This window comes from Electrophorus electricus, chromosome 2, assembly GCF_013358815.1.
Source record: "Electrophorus electricus isolate fEleEle1 chromosome 2, fEleEle1.pri, whole genome shotgun sequence".
Taxonomy (NCBI): domain Eukaryota; kingdom Metazoa; phylum Chordata; class Actinopteri; order Gymnotiformes; family Gymnotidae; genus Electrophorus; species Electrophorus electricus.
In genome coordinates, this window is record NC_049536.1 from 5,087,449 (window position 1) to 5,105,332 (window position 17,884).

A 17,884-nucleotide genomic window follows, 5' to 3' on the forward strand; every position below is an offset into this window, starting at 1 on the left:
CCATAAATGTAAATCTAAGGTTAAGTCAGTCTCTCGTACTCAGTTGACATGCTTCTCATGTCTGGCCAAATTTGTTTTATCAGTATACAGTGTATGCTCAACATTTGTTTATTTAAAAAAAAAATACATTTATGGCATTTAGCTGATGCTTTTATCCAAAACAACTTACAATTATGACTGAGTACAACTTGAGCAATTGAAGGTTAAGGGTCTTGCTCAGGGGCCCAACAGTGACAACTTGGAAGGGGTGGGGATGGAACCAGCAAGCTTCTGATTACAAGTCAAGTACCTTAACCACATAGCTACCACTGCCCAATAACAATGAGTCTGTGCAATAAAACAGAGGAAAAAATCTGAGCATGACAGTATTATTTATATTTAACACGTTTATGGTGCAATTGCATTAGGCTAGCTTTTCAGTGTCCCTGAATTAATAAGCTGCATACCTCCATAAGTGTAAAAAAAGAAATAAACAACAAAAAGAAACCACCATCACTAAATAAAAACCCCAAACAAACACATTTTACAGCAAACCATATGGGTTGACGGCCATAAATCAGTCACTCCTGACAAGAGGCCATGTGTGGAGTTACTGTTGATCTCTAACAGAATAACCCACCATGCACCTGCAGACAGGCCTGTGCCTGCCATTCTTATCCCTTTGCAGTGGCTCAAGAGCTGTGCCTAAATGAAGAAAACCGGCTCTTCTTTTCAGGTAAGGCCAGGCAAGGCAAGAATGTGGAACAACCATTTCCTCGGACTCAGCTTCAGCTGAACACAGCTGGTGTCACATCATCATTATAGAATTACTTCTAGCTTCTCAGTAGCCTATGCTTGACTCAAAGAGGATCTGAAAAAAATCCTGAATCTGTAGTAATCTATCAGGATTCTGGAACAACCTGAATGACTTGCAGGATTCTCCCAATCAACTGACAAGATTCTAGCTAGTCAACAGCTTTAGGTCACTGGTTATAATGCAGTGTAAAAGTAAGAGCAAATCACTTGTAAACCCAGTCTTGCATTATGTGTGGTGCACTGCAAGCGTGAGCTTTAAAATAAATAAATAAATACCTAAATACATAAATAAATAGAATAAAAATCACTCACACAGTGCTCTACCACAGTAGTCACTGTGAAAGAGACTTTACTCTTCTCCAAACCATACAGGCATTAAGACTGTCCTCTTTGTAGACTCCCCGGTGCAGATTTATACTAAGTGACTTTTTATGATCATTTTATGATACATTAGCAAGCATTTATTTTATAGACTGAGATAATAAAACAAATAGCTTGTCATAGCAATATCCTACCTCTTACACACCGACAATTTACATTTACCAAGCATTGCATTAAAGCCACCATTGTGGGCCACTCTGAGGTACACCTCTTTTACAGGTACATTTTATACAAGTACAATAGCCCATCTGTAGCTGCCAGTCAGCCTTTAACCTGCTCATCATTCACTGATTTCTGACCATAGTTTCAGGCCATTCTCAACACATTATTAACACTGACAGCATAATGGCATGTGTTTTGGTATGAGTGTATCAGTGTAGCCTAACTTGTTTTGTTAGTGTCGGTGTCACTGCTGGGATGAAGGTCATCTGCACTCCAAAAGCATCCTGTCAGCAGTGGCTCTATATAGTCAGAAACTGACCACTAATGAAGAGCTAAAGAAGGTCCAACACAAGCTTGACATGGCAAGAGATACGAGTTACAAGGTGTGTAATAGTTAAATGTTTCTGATATACATTCTGATATCCGTTATATATAATCCCCTCTCCCCATCTGCTTTTCCTACCCAGTCTGTAACTAATATTATCATTTGGGAAAGCAAAAGAGCAGCAGTATTTATTTTGGGTTTTAAAAATTGTGTATCATCTAAAAGGGCCAAAGTGTATGTACGACAATGTGTTCATTTTGATCTATGCACTCCACAGAATGCACAGTTACTCCTGCACTATGGTGGTCCATAAAAATAAACTGCTTAAGATTGTCTTGAATGACATTTCAAACTGTTCACCACGGGATACTGTCAGACTTGTTAGAACCTACACTTAGGCAAGGATATCTGAAAGCCAACTTTGTATGCACAGTAATGCTCAAAAGGCATTACTTTTACGATGTACCATATAGTAATTGGTCAAGTGGTGAAATGAATACACTAATATGCTACACATAGCTGAGGGCCAGAAAAGTCCTCACAGGTGGAGGAGGAGGACAATAGCATTAAACACAGACCAAGAGAGAGACTGGCGCTTGAAGGTACATTACACTGCTATTCATGCTGCGCTATGAGGCAGTGCAGCTTTTCTTTTCACATCTCAGCAAGGCACATACAAGCAGGCACACACAAGCAGACACACACAAGCAGACACACACAAGCAGACACACACAAGCAGACACACACAAGCAGACACACACAAGCAGACACACGCACGTTGAAGGGAGAAGAGTCCTGGTGCAATTCAGTGAAAACCAACAGTTCACTCAGGCCATTAGTGTCCCAGTGCAGCCAACTGCACTCCAGTGAACACAGTCTCTGCCTAAATGCAGCATGGGATATATTAGAAGTAAACAGATACTGGGTCAACCCAAATGCACAACGGAATACACAAGAATAAACGTAGAGTGGGTCAGACAAAAACAGCTTAGGAAGCATTAGAGTAGCCTCAAATAGCCTCCTCGTTCACTATTCCCTTAGTGGGTAGTTACAGGTTTCTACTTTAAATGGCTAGAGTGGGTACACTTCAGAGGGAAATAAGATTACATTTGCAAAACAAAACAAGAAAAAAAGGGATTGTATCAGAGCTGCAGAATTAAGTATGATTAGGATAAGCACATCAGCAAAGAACTTTGCAAACAAAAATCTTTGTTCTAAAATTGGACATCGGTCTCAGAATTACAAGCAAAATGAGCATCTGAACAAACAACAGCAACAGAACACACCAGGGTTGTCATGCAGTTGAATTATCCTAAATTCAAAAGCATGTGAGAAGCTAACTGGAGCATTACTCTCAAAGGGCATATATTAACCTTGAAGAAGGAAGTCTGCCTTCTCCAAAGGGGCAATCTAAGTGCTTAGGCTGATATCAGCAGTCATGTTTTGGCAACTCAGGCAACAGTGCAACAGTGAGTCTTGCTTGTCAGGTAAGAACAAGTCCTTCCAGAGGAAAGACCTTGAGGGCAGCCATGCATGCAGTCAAAAAATAATCATTTACCTTAAGAAATAAAGCACAAGCTCTCTTAATACAGAACATGCAAACTATGACTACCAAAATGCAGTTATAAGATGGTTCTTCCATTGAAGACTTAAATATGCTTGGAGGTTAATGGCCAATAAACAGCCCAGTTAAACCCCTCACACACCCACCCACTACATAATAAACCATTATAGAGTCCTGGCTGGTTGCCATGGAGATAAAACCACCACATAAAATACTTCATTACAATTAATCACACTATCAAAGAAGCTCTAGGAGGGCTGGTCCTGGTTGCTGTTCATAATCTGTTATCACTTTTTGTAATAGTAAAAAATGGTGTCATTTCTCCACTAAGGTTGGTTCCCCATGCCTCCCCATTTCCTGGATCTCATGGGTCAAGAGGGTCATCTAGGGTCAGTGCAGCTCTCAGGGTGCTGACTGTGGCAGGGGTAATGTGAGGAGGAGGCATCTTGTTAGGGGTACATGGTGACAGATATTAAAGACCTTTCAGCATGTCTACTCCAATTCAAACCTCACATTCAACCACAAACGTACACATTTTGGAGACAACATTTTGAGACACCACCAAGTCATAAACTGTGCATGCTGGAAAATTCACTGAAAAACAAATACTATACATAATGAAAAAAGCCTCTGAAAATACAGAGAGGGGGGATGCTCAATAGTTAAAAATCTCATCTAAATTCAGAATTTTAAAGTTAGACTGATGTTTAATATTATCTTTTGAACTTTTAATGTGCATTTTCTGGACAGAGTAAAACTACTTTTAATCCTAGTATTTTCAACAGACAATTGCTAAATTGAAAATGTTATTTATCTATACTTAAATTCTGTGCAGCTAATCAATTTAATATACAACTTATTATTATATTTTATAGAATGGAATTGTATGTTTCAACTGGGAAAAATTTAAAATCAAATTTGGGGGGAAAAAAGGATCAATATTCAAAGAAATCCTGATTTTGAAGAAGGAACAGTAGGAATAAATTTGTTTCTTAACCAAGTGTGTGGTGCTGATTCCCTTCTGAAGCTAGGCAAACACAGTGCAGCTAAAGCTTAGCCTGATTGAGGACTCGCATGTCTGTGAAAACACTTTAAAGAAAACGGCTAGCTAACTCTGCAGACTCAGAATACAGCTCCTGGTGAAAACAGCTCGTCACTACACAAGTGCTAAAAGAGCATCTAAAAGAGACTAGATCCTCCCTCATGGACATGGTGGTGAATTTGAATTTGCAAAATGAAAAGGTGACAATGACTAAATTACAAATACGAGTTATTTGCCTATATATATATAATGTTGACTTTGAAAAACCGGTTGTCTTTGTCTAAGGAAAGCAACACAGTCTCTCCCATACTGGCAAAGATCACTGTGTGAGGATCTCATCAGATCATACTGTCTTTAACAGGTAAGGGTTGCGATTATGTTCCCATGTCTTATATATGAAGTAATACGTCACCGAAGAATCATATGAAATGTTTATAGAGTGTGAGAGTGTGGATAGCGGTGGTTTTTAGGTGTGTGAAGTTATAAGTGTGCATGCTAAACATGGGTGGGGAATGAATGATGCCAAGCAGGTATGTTTGAGGTGTGTGTGGCTGTGTGTGAGTGCAGTATTAGCATTAATTAATTGCTCTTAGATATAACCACTCCTATTGTACATATCAACTGTATTAATCGAAATGAAAACATATTTTAAAACTCCTTGTGCTGGAAGGACCGAAACAAAAACACAAAAAGCTCCAATAACCCACATAAAAATTTGATGAACAAACCATTTATATGAGAAGCATTGAGACAACTGATGAACTGGAAATAGAAAAAGGAAAAGAACAAGAAAAAACAAAAACCTTCAGAAAGAGAAAAGAGGCCAGCTTGGGTGTGGCTAGCACATGTAGTTACTGCCAATCTGTTCCGCATAGACGGCCTGCTTTTTAAGCCCGTTACAACACAGAATCACCCTCTATTCCTGTGCCAAAATATGAAATCAAACTCCTCTTGCAGTCGCATTAGTCCACATTTACAATAGTATTTCAACTCTTCACAGATGACACAAAACAATGGCATGGGAGTAAAACAACGTTGGCTCCACAGGCGTTGGCCGTATTGCCTTTCCCCTGCACTGGGCGGAGGATACTTTGTGGGCTTTTAAGTCTGTAGAAATGAATGCTCCTGGATGAAGGGTGAGAGAATCAATCCAGACGAGGACCAGATGAGTTGGCTCTGGCGCTCTCATATTTTATATATCATTTTTTACATTGTATTTATTTATTTGAATTCCCCCCCCCACACACCTAAAAGGCATCATGTGTAAACATCCTCCATCCTCATGTCCTGATATAGATCCCACAGATGAAAGGAGACATCTCCATCCTGTGGGTGGGACTGAATGATTTTATCATGTTTATAAATTCGCAGTGGACGCTGTTCAGCCAGACCACATCTGTGCTGGCTCTGAGATGCTGACTCACTGGCTGACGCCTGTCGCTATGGAGGAAAGACCGTGACATGAGCCTGGTCTTACACTAGAAACCTTACCTAAAAGACTCAGTCACTCATTCAACAACAACAAAAAAATCCTTTAAAGTAAAAGTGAGCCACACGATGAGCCACATAACCAGTGGACAGTAAGCAACATCTTACCAATTTAAACGCAGGACAACTATGCTACAAGGTCGTGCTATTTGGGGGAGTTCAGAGAAAGAGGCAGTGAAATGGAGGATAGAGGAGGTGACACCTTGTGAGACCTGGTGCTGACCCTGGATGTAGGCCATCATACTGGCAGTTTAGAGGCAGCTCTTCCATGGTTATGGTCTAAGAAACACCCACACAAGGCATTTTTCCAGTGACCTAATTAGAGGCCATGATCACAGACTGTAAGATACTACTGAAAGAAACCAATATGACTATCGGTGATGCTTCAGATCAGTTGTCTCTTCCTAGTTGTGTATTAAATCAATGAACTAGAATGGAAGAAAGTCTAATTGGAACAAACGTAATGGAAAATTTGGCATTGCAGAAAACATTAATCAGTACACTGGGGAAAAAAATATTTTGACTGGGACATGTGCAGAGACGGTGGCCACTCAATATAGCTAAAGTTAATGAACATGCATGACTTGCTGTAAATCAGGATTTCAAAACGGATACTAGTCAGTCACATCAGCGATGTAATAGCACCAACATGGACCTATACTGAAAAACATTACATTCGCTTTTTCCAACCGTTCCATGACCAGCAAACACAGCTATGGCTTACATTTAGAAATCGTGGGTTTTGTTCAAATTCATTTTATGAGCTGTAACCATCCAACGGCAGCTCGTTTCATTCGAGCTGCCCACTGCTCTGAACAGCCGGCCAGTCAATAACGCTGTCCTTTCATCGACTAAACGTCATTCAACCGCCCAATCACCCGCTTTGATTGCAAGACTTGGTTTCTAAGACACCTCACTTGTCCTGCGCACACATCCATCATTACTAGGTAAATCTCAGTAATTTCCTTAACAGTACTGAAAATAGACGAATAAACGTAATGTCGGTGCCTGCGCGTGTTAACACAGTCTAGCCGTGCACCTGACATGACTGCACCTACATATTCCCGGCTGATACCAGATGCTTGCATCATCCAATATTGCATTTTTTTGCTTAGACATAAGCATTAAGACTGGCATCTGGCGCAAAAACCCATACAGTATGCTAACCTACGTAATATAAACGGCAAACGCTTGTTTGACAACATGCGAAAGTGCTCAGATTGTCAAAATATTAGTGTCATTTCATCTGTGCAAAGAGAACGAAATCAGAAAGAAACTACATAAGGAAGGCTCCAAAAACAATACACACAATTCTGATTTTATTGTTAATGGCGCACTAAGACTGTCTAAGAAACGTCACAGGCCTGATTACCGGGCGGCTCCACATTCATGGATAAATGTATGCCTGCTGGTGACGGCGGCAGAAAGCTACAGTAGCCAACGTCGGCAACATGAAACAATGTAGTTAATTCACTATGCAACAAGCAATATTTTATTGCTAATTTCATACCTCAGCGCCACACGAACTGAACTCTCGTCTTGTCCGGTTGTCATGGTCCTGTGTTTCCAACGTTAATCGATTTAAGAACCATCCACAAGAATGAACGGATCAATCTCTTTACCCTGTCGGCGCTGTAGGTAACTTTGTAGGGAGAGCAATTCCGAAGCTCACCCGCGTCTCGCTTCTGCCATACTGGAACCTATTATTTTAATCAAGCCGTATGAAAAATGCTGCTTTGGAATGCTACATGTTGAACAAATTATGGATTGCGATGCGACTCCATTGCACAAGCAGCACACGTCTAGGGAGCTCGTGCCACCTCGTCAACTGGATGGAGGGGTTTGCGCCTCGCGCACTGTGGACAAACTCCGAACCGCAATGCGTCAGCAAACTCCGCCTTTGGAGCCTGGGCGTTAAAGGTTGACGTCATAACCCGCGTAAAAATGTCCGTTGTCACCGTTTCATTAGACTTGGACGATTTATGGTCAGACAAAAGCGAACAAGCTGATAACTCTAATTAAGAACTGTTTTAGATTTTGAAAATAGATTCAACGCATTTAACTGATTTCTATGTCTATTCCCTATATATTAACAATATGTAGGCTTTAAAAAAAAAAAGCACCGCTGTGGTAAATAAATTGAGTTGAAAGAAACAGCGTGTGAACAGGTGGTATGTTGGTATTGGACACGCCCATATGGCCTATACTTGTCCAAAGCATGCTTCCAAGTAATAAAACAAAAGGACTTGGTATGAAACAAACAAAGTACTAAAGATGGGTCATTTCAGTAAGAAGATAGTGATGGTACAATTCCTTGCACACACTTTGGTTTACAATAACTAAGGTGAAATATCCCTGTCTTCACAGTAACTACCGTAAAATGTCTCACTAGCCTGTGTTTTACCCCATTATATTTTAAACTCATCCAAAGTGCTTTACAAAGGCAGCAGGGTTTCAAGTGACAAGCTCTCAGGTTACATTAGAGACAGCAGTGCATTATTTGGAAGGAAATCTTACTCTGATATAAAGAAAACTGTATGTGACTATACAGTAGGCTTTCAGTAGACTGTGGCTGTAGCCCATGGAAAGTCTGGTGTGGACTGTCTAAGGTCAGTTTTACTGAGGTCACAAATTGCTCCATATGGGAAAATGTTTCATAGACTCAGCAGGTTTCAGAAGCCACATACTTAGACGTTATTTTGTGTACACCTAAAACAATAAGGACAATGTGTCCATTTGACATTTAATTATTCAAAATTTTATTTAGGAAAAAGTTAAACATTATAAAAACCCTCAACTCAATAATATAGCCAGTCAGACTGAAAATTTTAGATTTTTGTATATACTTTGAGACTGAACATAAGATGGCCTGCTGTTGTTAAACTTCAAATATATACTCTTCCATATATTACTAAAGCATGACCTTTTTTTAAATATATATTTTGGAATAGCTAAAAGGCAATAATCATATTTTTTACCCCAGTCACTGGCAATAGTGCATTAAAAATATTAGGTTAGATTATGTAGAACACAGCAGGACAGTCGCCACTTCCCCTTGTACATAAAGAAGAACGCTGACTCATCTTTTGCACTTTGATTTGTACACATGGCTGAAAAAAAGGAGATTGACTTAAAAAATGAAAATGAGTAGAAACGTTGCGGTTTAATGAAAATGAATGTCAGTTCCTCAACATAGTGTTGTTCTTTCGTTCTTGAAAAGCAGTTTGTTTATTTGTTCCCAACGTTCTGGTCCAGGTGTTACTACTGGTCACTACTGTAGCTGTAGCAGTAGAAAATAAATGGGAAGAACAATAACTTTTACATGTTTAAAGTATGTTTTTTAAACATTGGGTTAATAAACTCCCACCACCCAACCACTGTTCATTTCAGAATAGTGCAAATAATAAATCCTAATATTTACTACTCACTGATATGTAGGAAATTCTGTCCTCTGCTTCTAGTGTCCCATAATTCGACTTTCCCAAGTCCAAATGAGGCTAGAACATTTTAAACTGCCACATTTAGTCAACTGACAAATGTGTCAGGAATAAGTATCTCAAATAACTTAAATATGTTCTGTGAACCCTCACCAGTATCCACATACTATAAAAACCCAGATGGACATATCTACTATAACTTAAAGAAAGTTATGGAAAGATCTACTGCCCTGTACCATAGACGAAAAGCTTGCTCCAGATTCCCAAGGGTTCAGTCCTGTAAACATAAATCTGTATGGCCCCACATTCCAGAGTACACACTGGTTGGATCATTGTTGTAATCTGTTGCAGTCACCCATGGTGACAGCTTTTGATATGTGTTATTCATAATTCAGACAAATAAAAAAATGTCAAAGATGTCTGATAATAACAGTATTGACAATTTACAACATGTTGACCACCCACCTGAGTTTAAATATATAAATGGTAAATAAGTTATTACTTTCCTTCATATATATATATATATATATATATATATATATGTGTGTGTGTGTGTGTGTGTGTGTGTGTGTGTGTGTGTGTGTGTGTGTGTGTGTGTGTGTTGCTAAAAAACTATTAGTCAAATATACCATTGCTTCTCTGGAAAGCTATGGAAACTCCATCACCAAGGATCTTGTGAAAATGAAGATTCCATCACCAATGCATGCATTCATTCATTGCGAGAAAAAGAAGAGAGGGGGAAAAGGTGTTTCTAAACCCTACTCCCTATTTGAGAATTCTTCATCTGAGAAATGATTGCCCCCCTTTACCCGAACGTAATGCACTTTTTGGCCATCAGTAGTGTCACAGGTGCAGAGTCTTGTGCTAAACAGAGTCTCTATGTCCTCCAGCACGAGGCCCTTGGTCTCTGGCAGACAACCAAGCACAAAGAGGAAGCTCAGCAAAGCCAAGCCTGAGTACAGGAAAAATGCTCCTAGAAAAAGGCAAAATTCACACACACACACACACACACACACACACAAAATGTTTAAAGGACATCAGCATCCATCTTTGGCAGAGGTCATCAGTGAGGAAGGGCACTAATGGAGACTGGTACCATAGTATGTCAGGTACTGAGCCACGTGGAGGAATGTCAGAGATACAAGAACATTGCAGATCCAGTTGACTCCTGCAGAACATGCGTTGCCTGTGCTCCGGGCCCATAGTGGATAGATCTCTGAGTTCACGGTCCATGGCATAGGCCCCATCCCTGCAGGCACAAACACAGACACTTAAGTGTGTGAAAACACTACAACTATTTATACCCATCATGCCCAGCTCCATTTTCCATAAGCGCATGAAATACATAATTAGCATGCTGTTAAATGAATTGCATTGCATTTGTTTAAAATCATGTAGGGTGGGGCTGTTTTCACCTGGAGCGAAGAAGGCCAGGTAAAGGATAAGACCTAGCAAAACTATCCAAGAGTAGGTGGTTGGGCAGTAGTTATAGGCCCAGAAAGCATCTGTGCTTTCTTGGGTAGTGTTAGAGCACCTGGATGAAAATATACATTATACAATCAAATTACCCCATAAAAGAAACACAAACAACCAATATGTGACAAATATTTAGGAGGAAAATTTGTGTTGCTTGAATTAAAAATTTTGGGGTTTTTTTGTATATTTTGGGAAAAGAAAAGAAAACAAGACACACCCATACCTGCCACTGGCTGCCTCCTCAGTGTTGGCTGGATTAACATGTTCACAAGAGGAGTTCAGTATGGTAGAGCCGTTTTCATTGTAACAGAAGCCACAGTTTGGATCCAGCATGCAGTATTCACAAAATCTAGGAATATGTGTCACAGCATACTTCTTTCACAGCTATGTACTGGAAAATTTAGAAAACAAATAAACAGACATCTCTAAAATGATTAAAACACACAAATCTGGATTAAACAAAAACACATTCTGGATATAAAATGTTTTACATATCCCTACAAAAATGGCAAATGAAACTAAGCTGAATCATGAATCATTCATCAGAACCTTTTTCATCATTAACATGAAATTTCCACCTATAACAAAGTTAAAAAACATGCAAACATTTTAATGTAAAATAAATAATGAAATATATCTTACAATAACCTGGTTGCATAAGTGTACACATCCTTAAATTAAGACAGATATGTTAATGTTGCCATAGGCCTCTTTGCCGCCTCTCTCATCAGCTTCGTTTGGAGGAATGTCCTGCTCTGGATAATGTCACTGTGGTGTCATTTTTTTTATTTAACTTGTTTATGATTGTCAGCACTGTATTCCATCGTGTAAACAATGCCCTGGAAATTTCTTTGTACCCCCTCTGGAAAAATAGCTTTTAACAATGAGATCATGCTTTGTAGGCTCTTTGAGGGCCATGGCTAAGTCAGTGCAATGTAACCAAGACGTTATCAGGAAAATCCTACAGGAACAGCTGAACTTAATGTTAATTTAGGGTTAATCAGAATCACTAAAACTGATGCCAGGTGAATACTGCTGTTGTATAATGTTGATTATGATTATGATTGATGGTTGATTATGAACACAGCTACCTCACCACTTATAAAAAGCTATGTACACTTATGCAAGCAGGGTCCATCCCCTGCCCACCCCTATTTATAGCTGAAGCCAATTCCCACTTGTCAGATTTATTCTCCTAATCATATGACAGCTGCCAACCAGGGAGGGTGAGGGCTGTCACATGCTTCCTCCGGGGTACATGCAGCCAATTCCGGCAGCTCATGCAACGTCAAGGGGCAGGATAACACACTCAGAGGATAGCACTCTCCACCCTCTTCTGATAAATGAGTTCACAGACACCCATGGCCTGTGTGGTCTCTATACTCTTTCTCCCCTGTACATGACAGGAGAGTGAGTACACCACCTCTCCCTCCCTAATGGTATAGCAAAATTCACTCTCTCAGGCTCCTGGCCACAAATGGCTGAGGCATTATTGGGCACAGACTGGGGATGATAAGGTGAATATTTTCCTCTTGCAAGGCTATTGCTTTTATATATATATATATATATATATATATATATATATATATATATATATATATATATATATATATATATATATATATATATATAGTTCTTTGCTGCATTTTTTTTACTACCTCTACATCATTTTCAGTACATTTCTTTCTCTCTCTCTCTCTCTCTCACACACACACACACACACACACACACACACGTCACATAAAAAGATCAAATACATTCTGTCATGATTTATCTTGGTTTCTTTTTTTTTCTTTTTTCTTTTTACAAGAAAACTTGCCAATGTTATAGGTTTGCGTAGATTTTTATATCCAGTGTAAAATCTATAGCCCTCACCCATAATGTGTGCAGGTTGAATTGAAGAACGTGGGATCACTGGGGTGAAAGGTCACTGGAGGAGAGGCATGGGCAGAAAGCAGGAACCCCACCGCCAAAACAAACAAGCTGGCACTGGTGCCTGAGAAATGCATACACACTGTATCACCCTAAGAATCAGAGGTGGGTGGAAATGTGCTACATTAACTCCGATACATTTACTTAAGTAACCTTTTGAACAAACTGCACTTTTAAGAGTTGTTTTAAAAGAGGGCACTTTATACTCTGACTCAATAAATGTACATTTATTCCGTTATTAGTCAATATTCCTTCCATAACATTTAAAAATATTTTTTTACATTTTGTACATTGCGCCACAACCTGTCCAGTGTGGGAGGATTGGTGAAATCCCTTAAAGTGATCACTGAGTGCTGCCGCTTTGCTTAAGTAAGTTAGACAACTGGACAATAGACCGACAAAATGAACAGCGAACAGATACATTTTCCGGGACATAAATCACAAATTTATGAAATGTAGCTCGTCAATATATCATTTTCTTTAAGGATCATATATCTGTGTGTGAAATTGCTGCTCTATCATATTGCTCTCTCATTAATATCAAAGTGTGGTCCGATATCAATGATATTCTAAGAATAAATGCCCAGCTAGCTAAGCTATGTAAAACTACAAAAAGCAGCATCTGAACTGAACTCATGGCGTGCAGGAATACACGCCCCATACTGAGGCATATTTTCAAGATTATAAAGGTTTCAAGGTTATAAAAAAAATTTTTTTTAATTGATTTTATATATTGATATTTCTTACGATTGCGTACAGGTGCAGATCTAAGATAGTCCACGTATGATATCTATGTTAGCTAGCTAGCCGGTCTGACTATTCGATCCCCTAACTGCAATGTAAATATAACGAAAAATAAAAGGTCTAGTAAGTGACCTTGGACAAGAGCTCGTAATAATCCCAGAAGCTACTAATCGCAAAGTGATCACCAAATACAGTGTTGCTTGTGACTTAAGTTATATGCACAATATTTAGTCAATATGAAAAAACCTCATGTAGCAGACATGATCCACCAAAGTTTAGCTGTCTACTTAGGCAAGACAAATAGTTTACAACCGATTATACTCACATATCATTATGTATAGTAGTAGGCTTATGGGTACCAAGGAAATTGGAGCCCCTTTGTGTTGGCAGACTATTATTGGACACTGAAGAGGGATGTTCAAGATTGTACATATTTTAAGTGTAATAACAGCCTTATTTATGAACAAGTAACATGGACTTCATGTAAAATTCACAAACATGCCTGAGAAACATCTTTAAAATAGATTTGAATTGAAATGAGGCCCTCATATTTTACTTTGTGGAACTCACATACACATATATTGTTGCCTTGTGTTATTAAATGAGTCCCAATGAAGTAACTCACTACGTGAGTAGTCTTTTTAACAGATACTTTCTTAGTTTTATTTAAGTAATAATTTTTAAATGACTACTTTTACTTCTACTTGAGTAATGATTATTATTATTTCAAAGTAACAGTACTTTTTACTTGAGTACAGTTTTTGGCTACTCTACCCACCTCTGCTCAGAATTACTGACCCGTGTTTATGAATGTTTTCACTGGTGCTGGATTCTCACCAATTATACTGCCAAGAGTCAGCTTTCTCCTGCCCACTCGCTCTACTAGCCACACTCCCACCAGTGTGAACAGGAAGTTGGTAAACGCTGTGACAGCAGCTAGCCAGATGGCCATCCTGTCATCCCGCACTCCTGCCATCTGCAAAATGGTGGCACTGTAGTACCTAAGGATTCACCACAATTCCATGATTAGGCCACATACACTTAGCATCATGAAATTCTAAATTGTGATAAAGGTTTGGAAAAACTGTGTCTTGGTTGATCAACTATATGTATACTGTATAAATTAATATTTTAAAAATACACAAAATGTCTGTCAATCATATACTTTCTTGTGACCTTTCCATAGATTTTTCTCCCCCCTGGCTTCAAAGAACTAGCAGTGGGCTCATAAATATTTATCATGCCACGTCCTTCTTCAGATGGTACTTTGGTACTTATTTGTTTTGTACCTTTTTGTTTCAGCTTTGGGGGGGAGGGAAGTGTTTCTAGTTTTAAAAAATTAATGATAAGCTATCCATTGTGCTTAAGAATGAGGCCGTGGAATTTGTGAGTTGTTTTCATAGTGACCCAGTCCAGAGAAGTTAAAAAAAACTGGGCAGTGAATAACAAATTAGAATAACCTGGTGAGACCAGTGTACTTTGACCTCAGCAACCATGTACTTTAGCTATGACACCATTTTATAAGCTTGGTTAGTTTAAGTAAGACTTCACTTTTGTATCATTTCTACTTAACAAGCCTCCACACAAAATAGCTTAGGCTCCTACTTTTTTTGTAGCAGCTAACTTCGGTTGACAACAATAAACATTTTCCACTATAGACCGACCACCCACATGAGCAGTCTGTACAGTCAACAAATGTCTTACATTACGGTGTTAATCCCGGAGAGCTGCTGGAACATCTGGAGGCCACAGCCAACGATGAGAGCTCTGCGGGCAGGGCCGGAGGCCAGGATACGCCACAGTACGGGACCCCCTGACGGGAAGGCAGTAACAGGACATTGTTAAACACATTTTCATGTCGTGTCTATTGCTTCTTACCTGGAGTGAGGAACAGGTGCTTTTGGGTAACAGCAATGCGTGGAGTTAGCATGGAGTGAGACAGACACTGGTATGGATACTCTGAAGGGCTCATTTATTCTCTTCTTCAACCATATCAAGCCAGATCACATGGCTACTCTCATTCCATTTGTACATAAAGGAAACAGTATAAAGCACCATTAATAAAACAATATAGAGAAGACCAGCAGAAGGGTGATTCCTGCTGCTCTTCTTAAGTGAACTCTCTCTCACTAGACATGTCCCACAATATACATGAACATAAAGACAAACTAGCTATCTTTTAAAGGCACAGCATAACCCTGTTACACCTGTCCTTTAACTTCAAAGGAATGAAGGCTGTGTATTCTAGTTGGAACCCTCATCTCATCTGCATAACAAGACAAAGTTCTGCATGCCTCTGGGATTCTGTTTGCCTGTTTGTAGGTGAGTCATGAAACCCTGATAAGAGGAGATGCTCACCTCCACTCTCCTTTTCCTCTTCCTCGATGGTGGTCTTGATGCTGTCGTACTCTTCCTCCACATTCTCTGTGCCCCGGATGTGCATGAGCACCTGATGCGCCTGCTGAGATCGGCCCTTCTGCAGGAGCCAGCGAGGACTCTCGGGCAGGAAGAGGAAACCCAGGAACTGCAGCACAGCAGGGATCGCTGACAGACCCAGCATATACCTAGCAGACACCCATCCCCATCCCCCACACGCACACGTGCGCACCCACACACAGTGAAGATCAGGTATCACTTTGTGTATTTGTGTTTGCGCTTATCACCAAAATATAAATAGATGACACTCCTTAGCCTATTTATTTTTTTTCTAATTAATCTTGCTGGGGTTTTTTGGGTTTTTTTTTTTTTTTTACATATAAAGCAAATTTTCAAATGCTTCTGAAAAGTTCTCTTCAACTTTCCATAAAGGAAACCTTTTACAAAATATACATTTCTTTCATACCTCCAGCCACCATTGCTCAAATAACTGAAGGCCCCGTCAACCACACTGGCTATGAACTGACCACCAGTGATAAAGAGGGTGTTTATGGTGACCAGCTGACCCCTGAGGTGTGGGGGAGAAACCTCTGCAATGTACACTGGCACTGTCATGGACGCAATACCTTTGGGAAATTAATAACAGGCTACATGTTAAGTTACTGTCTTTTTTGTCCTTTTACCCTCTGTAAACCTTTTACAAGGCAAAATGTCATCCTTTACAGAAATTGTACATAAATAAATAAGGTTGAAAACTGTACAAAATACAACTGTGACATGTGCCATGTATGCTTACCTATCCCAAGCCCAACGACAAGTCTTCCAAAAAGAAGGACCTCTTTATTTGGAGCAATACTTAAAATGATTCCCCCAAACGAAAAAATGGAACTGGCCAGCAAGATGCATATCTTCCGGCCGAACAGACCGTTCAAGTAGCCGCCTGCTAAAGCGGAAAGCGCAGCGGCGCCAACAGTACTGGACACCAGTAGCTCCTGCCAGAGAGCATTCAAATTCATCTCTCTTTTGAGCAAAAGCATAGCTCCAGATACCACTCCGGTGTCATAGCCGAAGAGAAAGCCGCCTAACGCAGAGAAGAAGGCAAGAATGTAAGCAAATTTAGGAGAGCCCTCCTGGATAGCCGTGTTTGATTCCCCTGAGTTCGCATCCGAAGGCGCTGCGTTAGTCCGTTTGTTGATGATGAGGTCGGATGGCGCCCTAATCAGACTCCGCTCGTCCTCTAGTTTTGTATTGCGGATCACCTTGTCCATAGTGCGTAGCTCACAATCATCCTTGTCTAGAGCAGAGAAGGAGACACTTGTTTAAAATAACATTTTACTAAGTCAACAGGATGATAGTTCGGCAGCAGCATCATGGCCCAATATGCTCTCCATTATGCACATTTAATGTAATTTAATGTAATGTAACTCCCAAACACAATATGAAGCAGTTGCGTGACCTACTGCCCATCTTTAAAATGCGTTTGGCGAAATTATTTAAAGAACGAAGAATGGACGTAAAAATGGGAAGCAACGTATTGCATTCACAACATTAACTTATTGTCACTAGCGCGCCCACACAAAAATGTAACGTTTTATAATGGGTTATTAAAAGTATCTTTAAGATGCTGCCAACTAATGTCTTCAGATGATTGTAGGATCTGCGTATGTGCAGTGAACCATAGAGAGTGACAGGCGAAACCGACGAGAAATGCGAGCCATTAAGCTACAATAGATAAAACGCTGAAGACGTCAATGTGACCAACATGTAATTTGCAGGGGGCAGGGAAAACCTACCTTTCAGATAAAATACCCGAAAGTCTTCGTTTTAGACATGGAATTATTGCAGTCTTTTGCAGTATGTACAACTTCCTGTTTGAAAGTTAGCTACAGAAGTCATATGACTTACTTGCCGCTAGCACTAGACACGCCTGTGGCCATGTCGAGGGGTGACTCCTAACTAAACGGGAATCTTTGCTACGAGGACGCAAATTAGGGAACTATTGAATATTTAGATCTGTTTGCAAACCATTGGCTGCGTTAAAGACCGCTTGCTTTGTAAAGTTTGCAGTTGTAAAAACAGACTGCTATGCTGCTTCGTTTTCTCAGCGTCTCAGCTGGATGTCCGTGGAAGGAGTTTATAGTTCTATTTAATGTCAGCTGTAA

General features: G+C 39.8%; 2 protein-coding genes across 12 annotated transcripts in view; both read right to left on the reverse strand.

Moving 5' to 3' along the window:
* kif21a (kinesin family member 21A) overlaps window positions 1-7,617 on the reverse strand; it is a 36,025-nt gene extending 28,408 nt beyond the window's left edge. For 7 of the 11 annotated variants that reach the window (XM_027003213.2, XM_027003217.2, XM_027003207.2 and 4 more), the window contains exon 1: window positions 7,268-7,616. In XM_027003213.2, coding sequence (XP_026859014.2) covers window positions 7,268-7,311 — 44 coding nt within the window. In that variant the 5' untranslated portion in view covers window positions 7,312-7,616. Of the gene's footprint in view, window positions 1-7,267 lie in introns of all 11 variants that reach the window. The other 4 variants (XM_027003216.2, XM_027003215.2, XM_027003210.2 and 1 more) reach the window with 1 other exon arrangement.
* Window positions 7,618-9,760: 2,143 nt separating this feature from the next.
* slc2a13b (solute carrier family 2 member 13b) lies at window positions 9,761-17,605 on the reverse strand. The gene is made up of 11 exons (XM_027003232.2): window positions 17,516-17,605; window positions 16,519-17,016; window positions 16,189-16,348; window positions 15,705-15,910; window positions 15,051-15,159; window positions 14,184-14,347; window positions 12,546-12,666; window positions 10,894-11,019; window positions 10,610-10,728; window positions 10,291-10,443; window positions 9,761-10,167 (listed from the first exon to the last, which is right to left on the reverse strand). The coding sequence occupies exons 2-11, from the start codon at window positions 16,988-16,990 to the stop codon at window positions 9,953-9,955; spliced, it is 1,845 nt and encodes a 614-aa protein (XP_026859033.2). The 5' UTR covers window positions 16,991-17,016; window positions 17,516-17,605; the 3' UTR covers window positions 9,761-9,952.
* Between the last annotated feature and the right edge of the window lie 279 nt (window positions 17,606-17,884).

Coding starts and splice junctions, on each gene's coding strand:
- slc2a13b (XM_027003232.2), bottom strand. CDS start 16,990: ATGGACAAGGTGATCCGCAATACAAAACTAGAGGACGAGCGGAGTCTG. Junction 15,911..16,188: donor TTGAGCAATGGTGGCTGGAG/GTATGAAAGAAA, acceptor GGTGTCTGCTAG/GTATATGCTGGGTCTGTCAG. Junction 10,729..10,893: donor GAGGAGGCAGCCAGTGGCAG/GTATGGGTGTGT, acceptor ATTTTCATCCAG/GTGCTCTAACACTACCCAAG.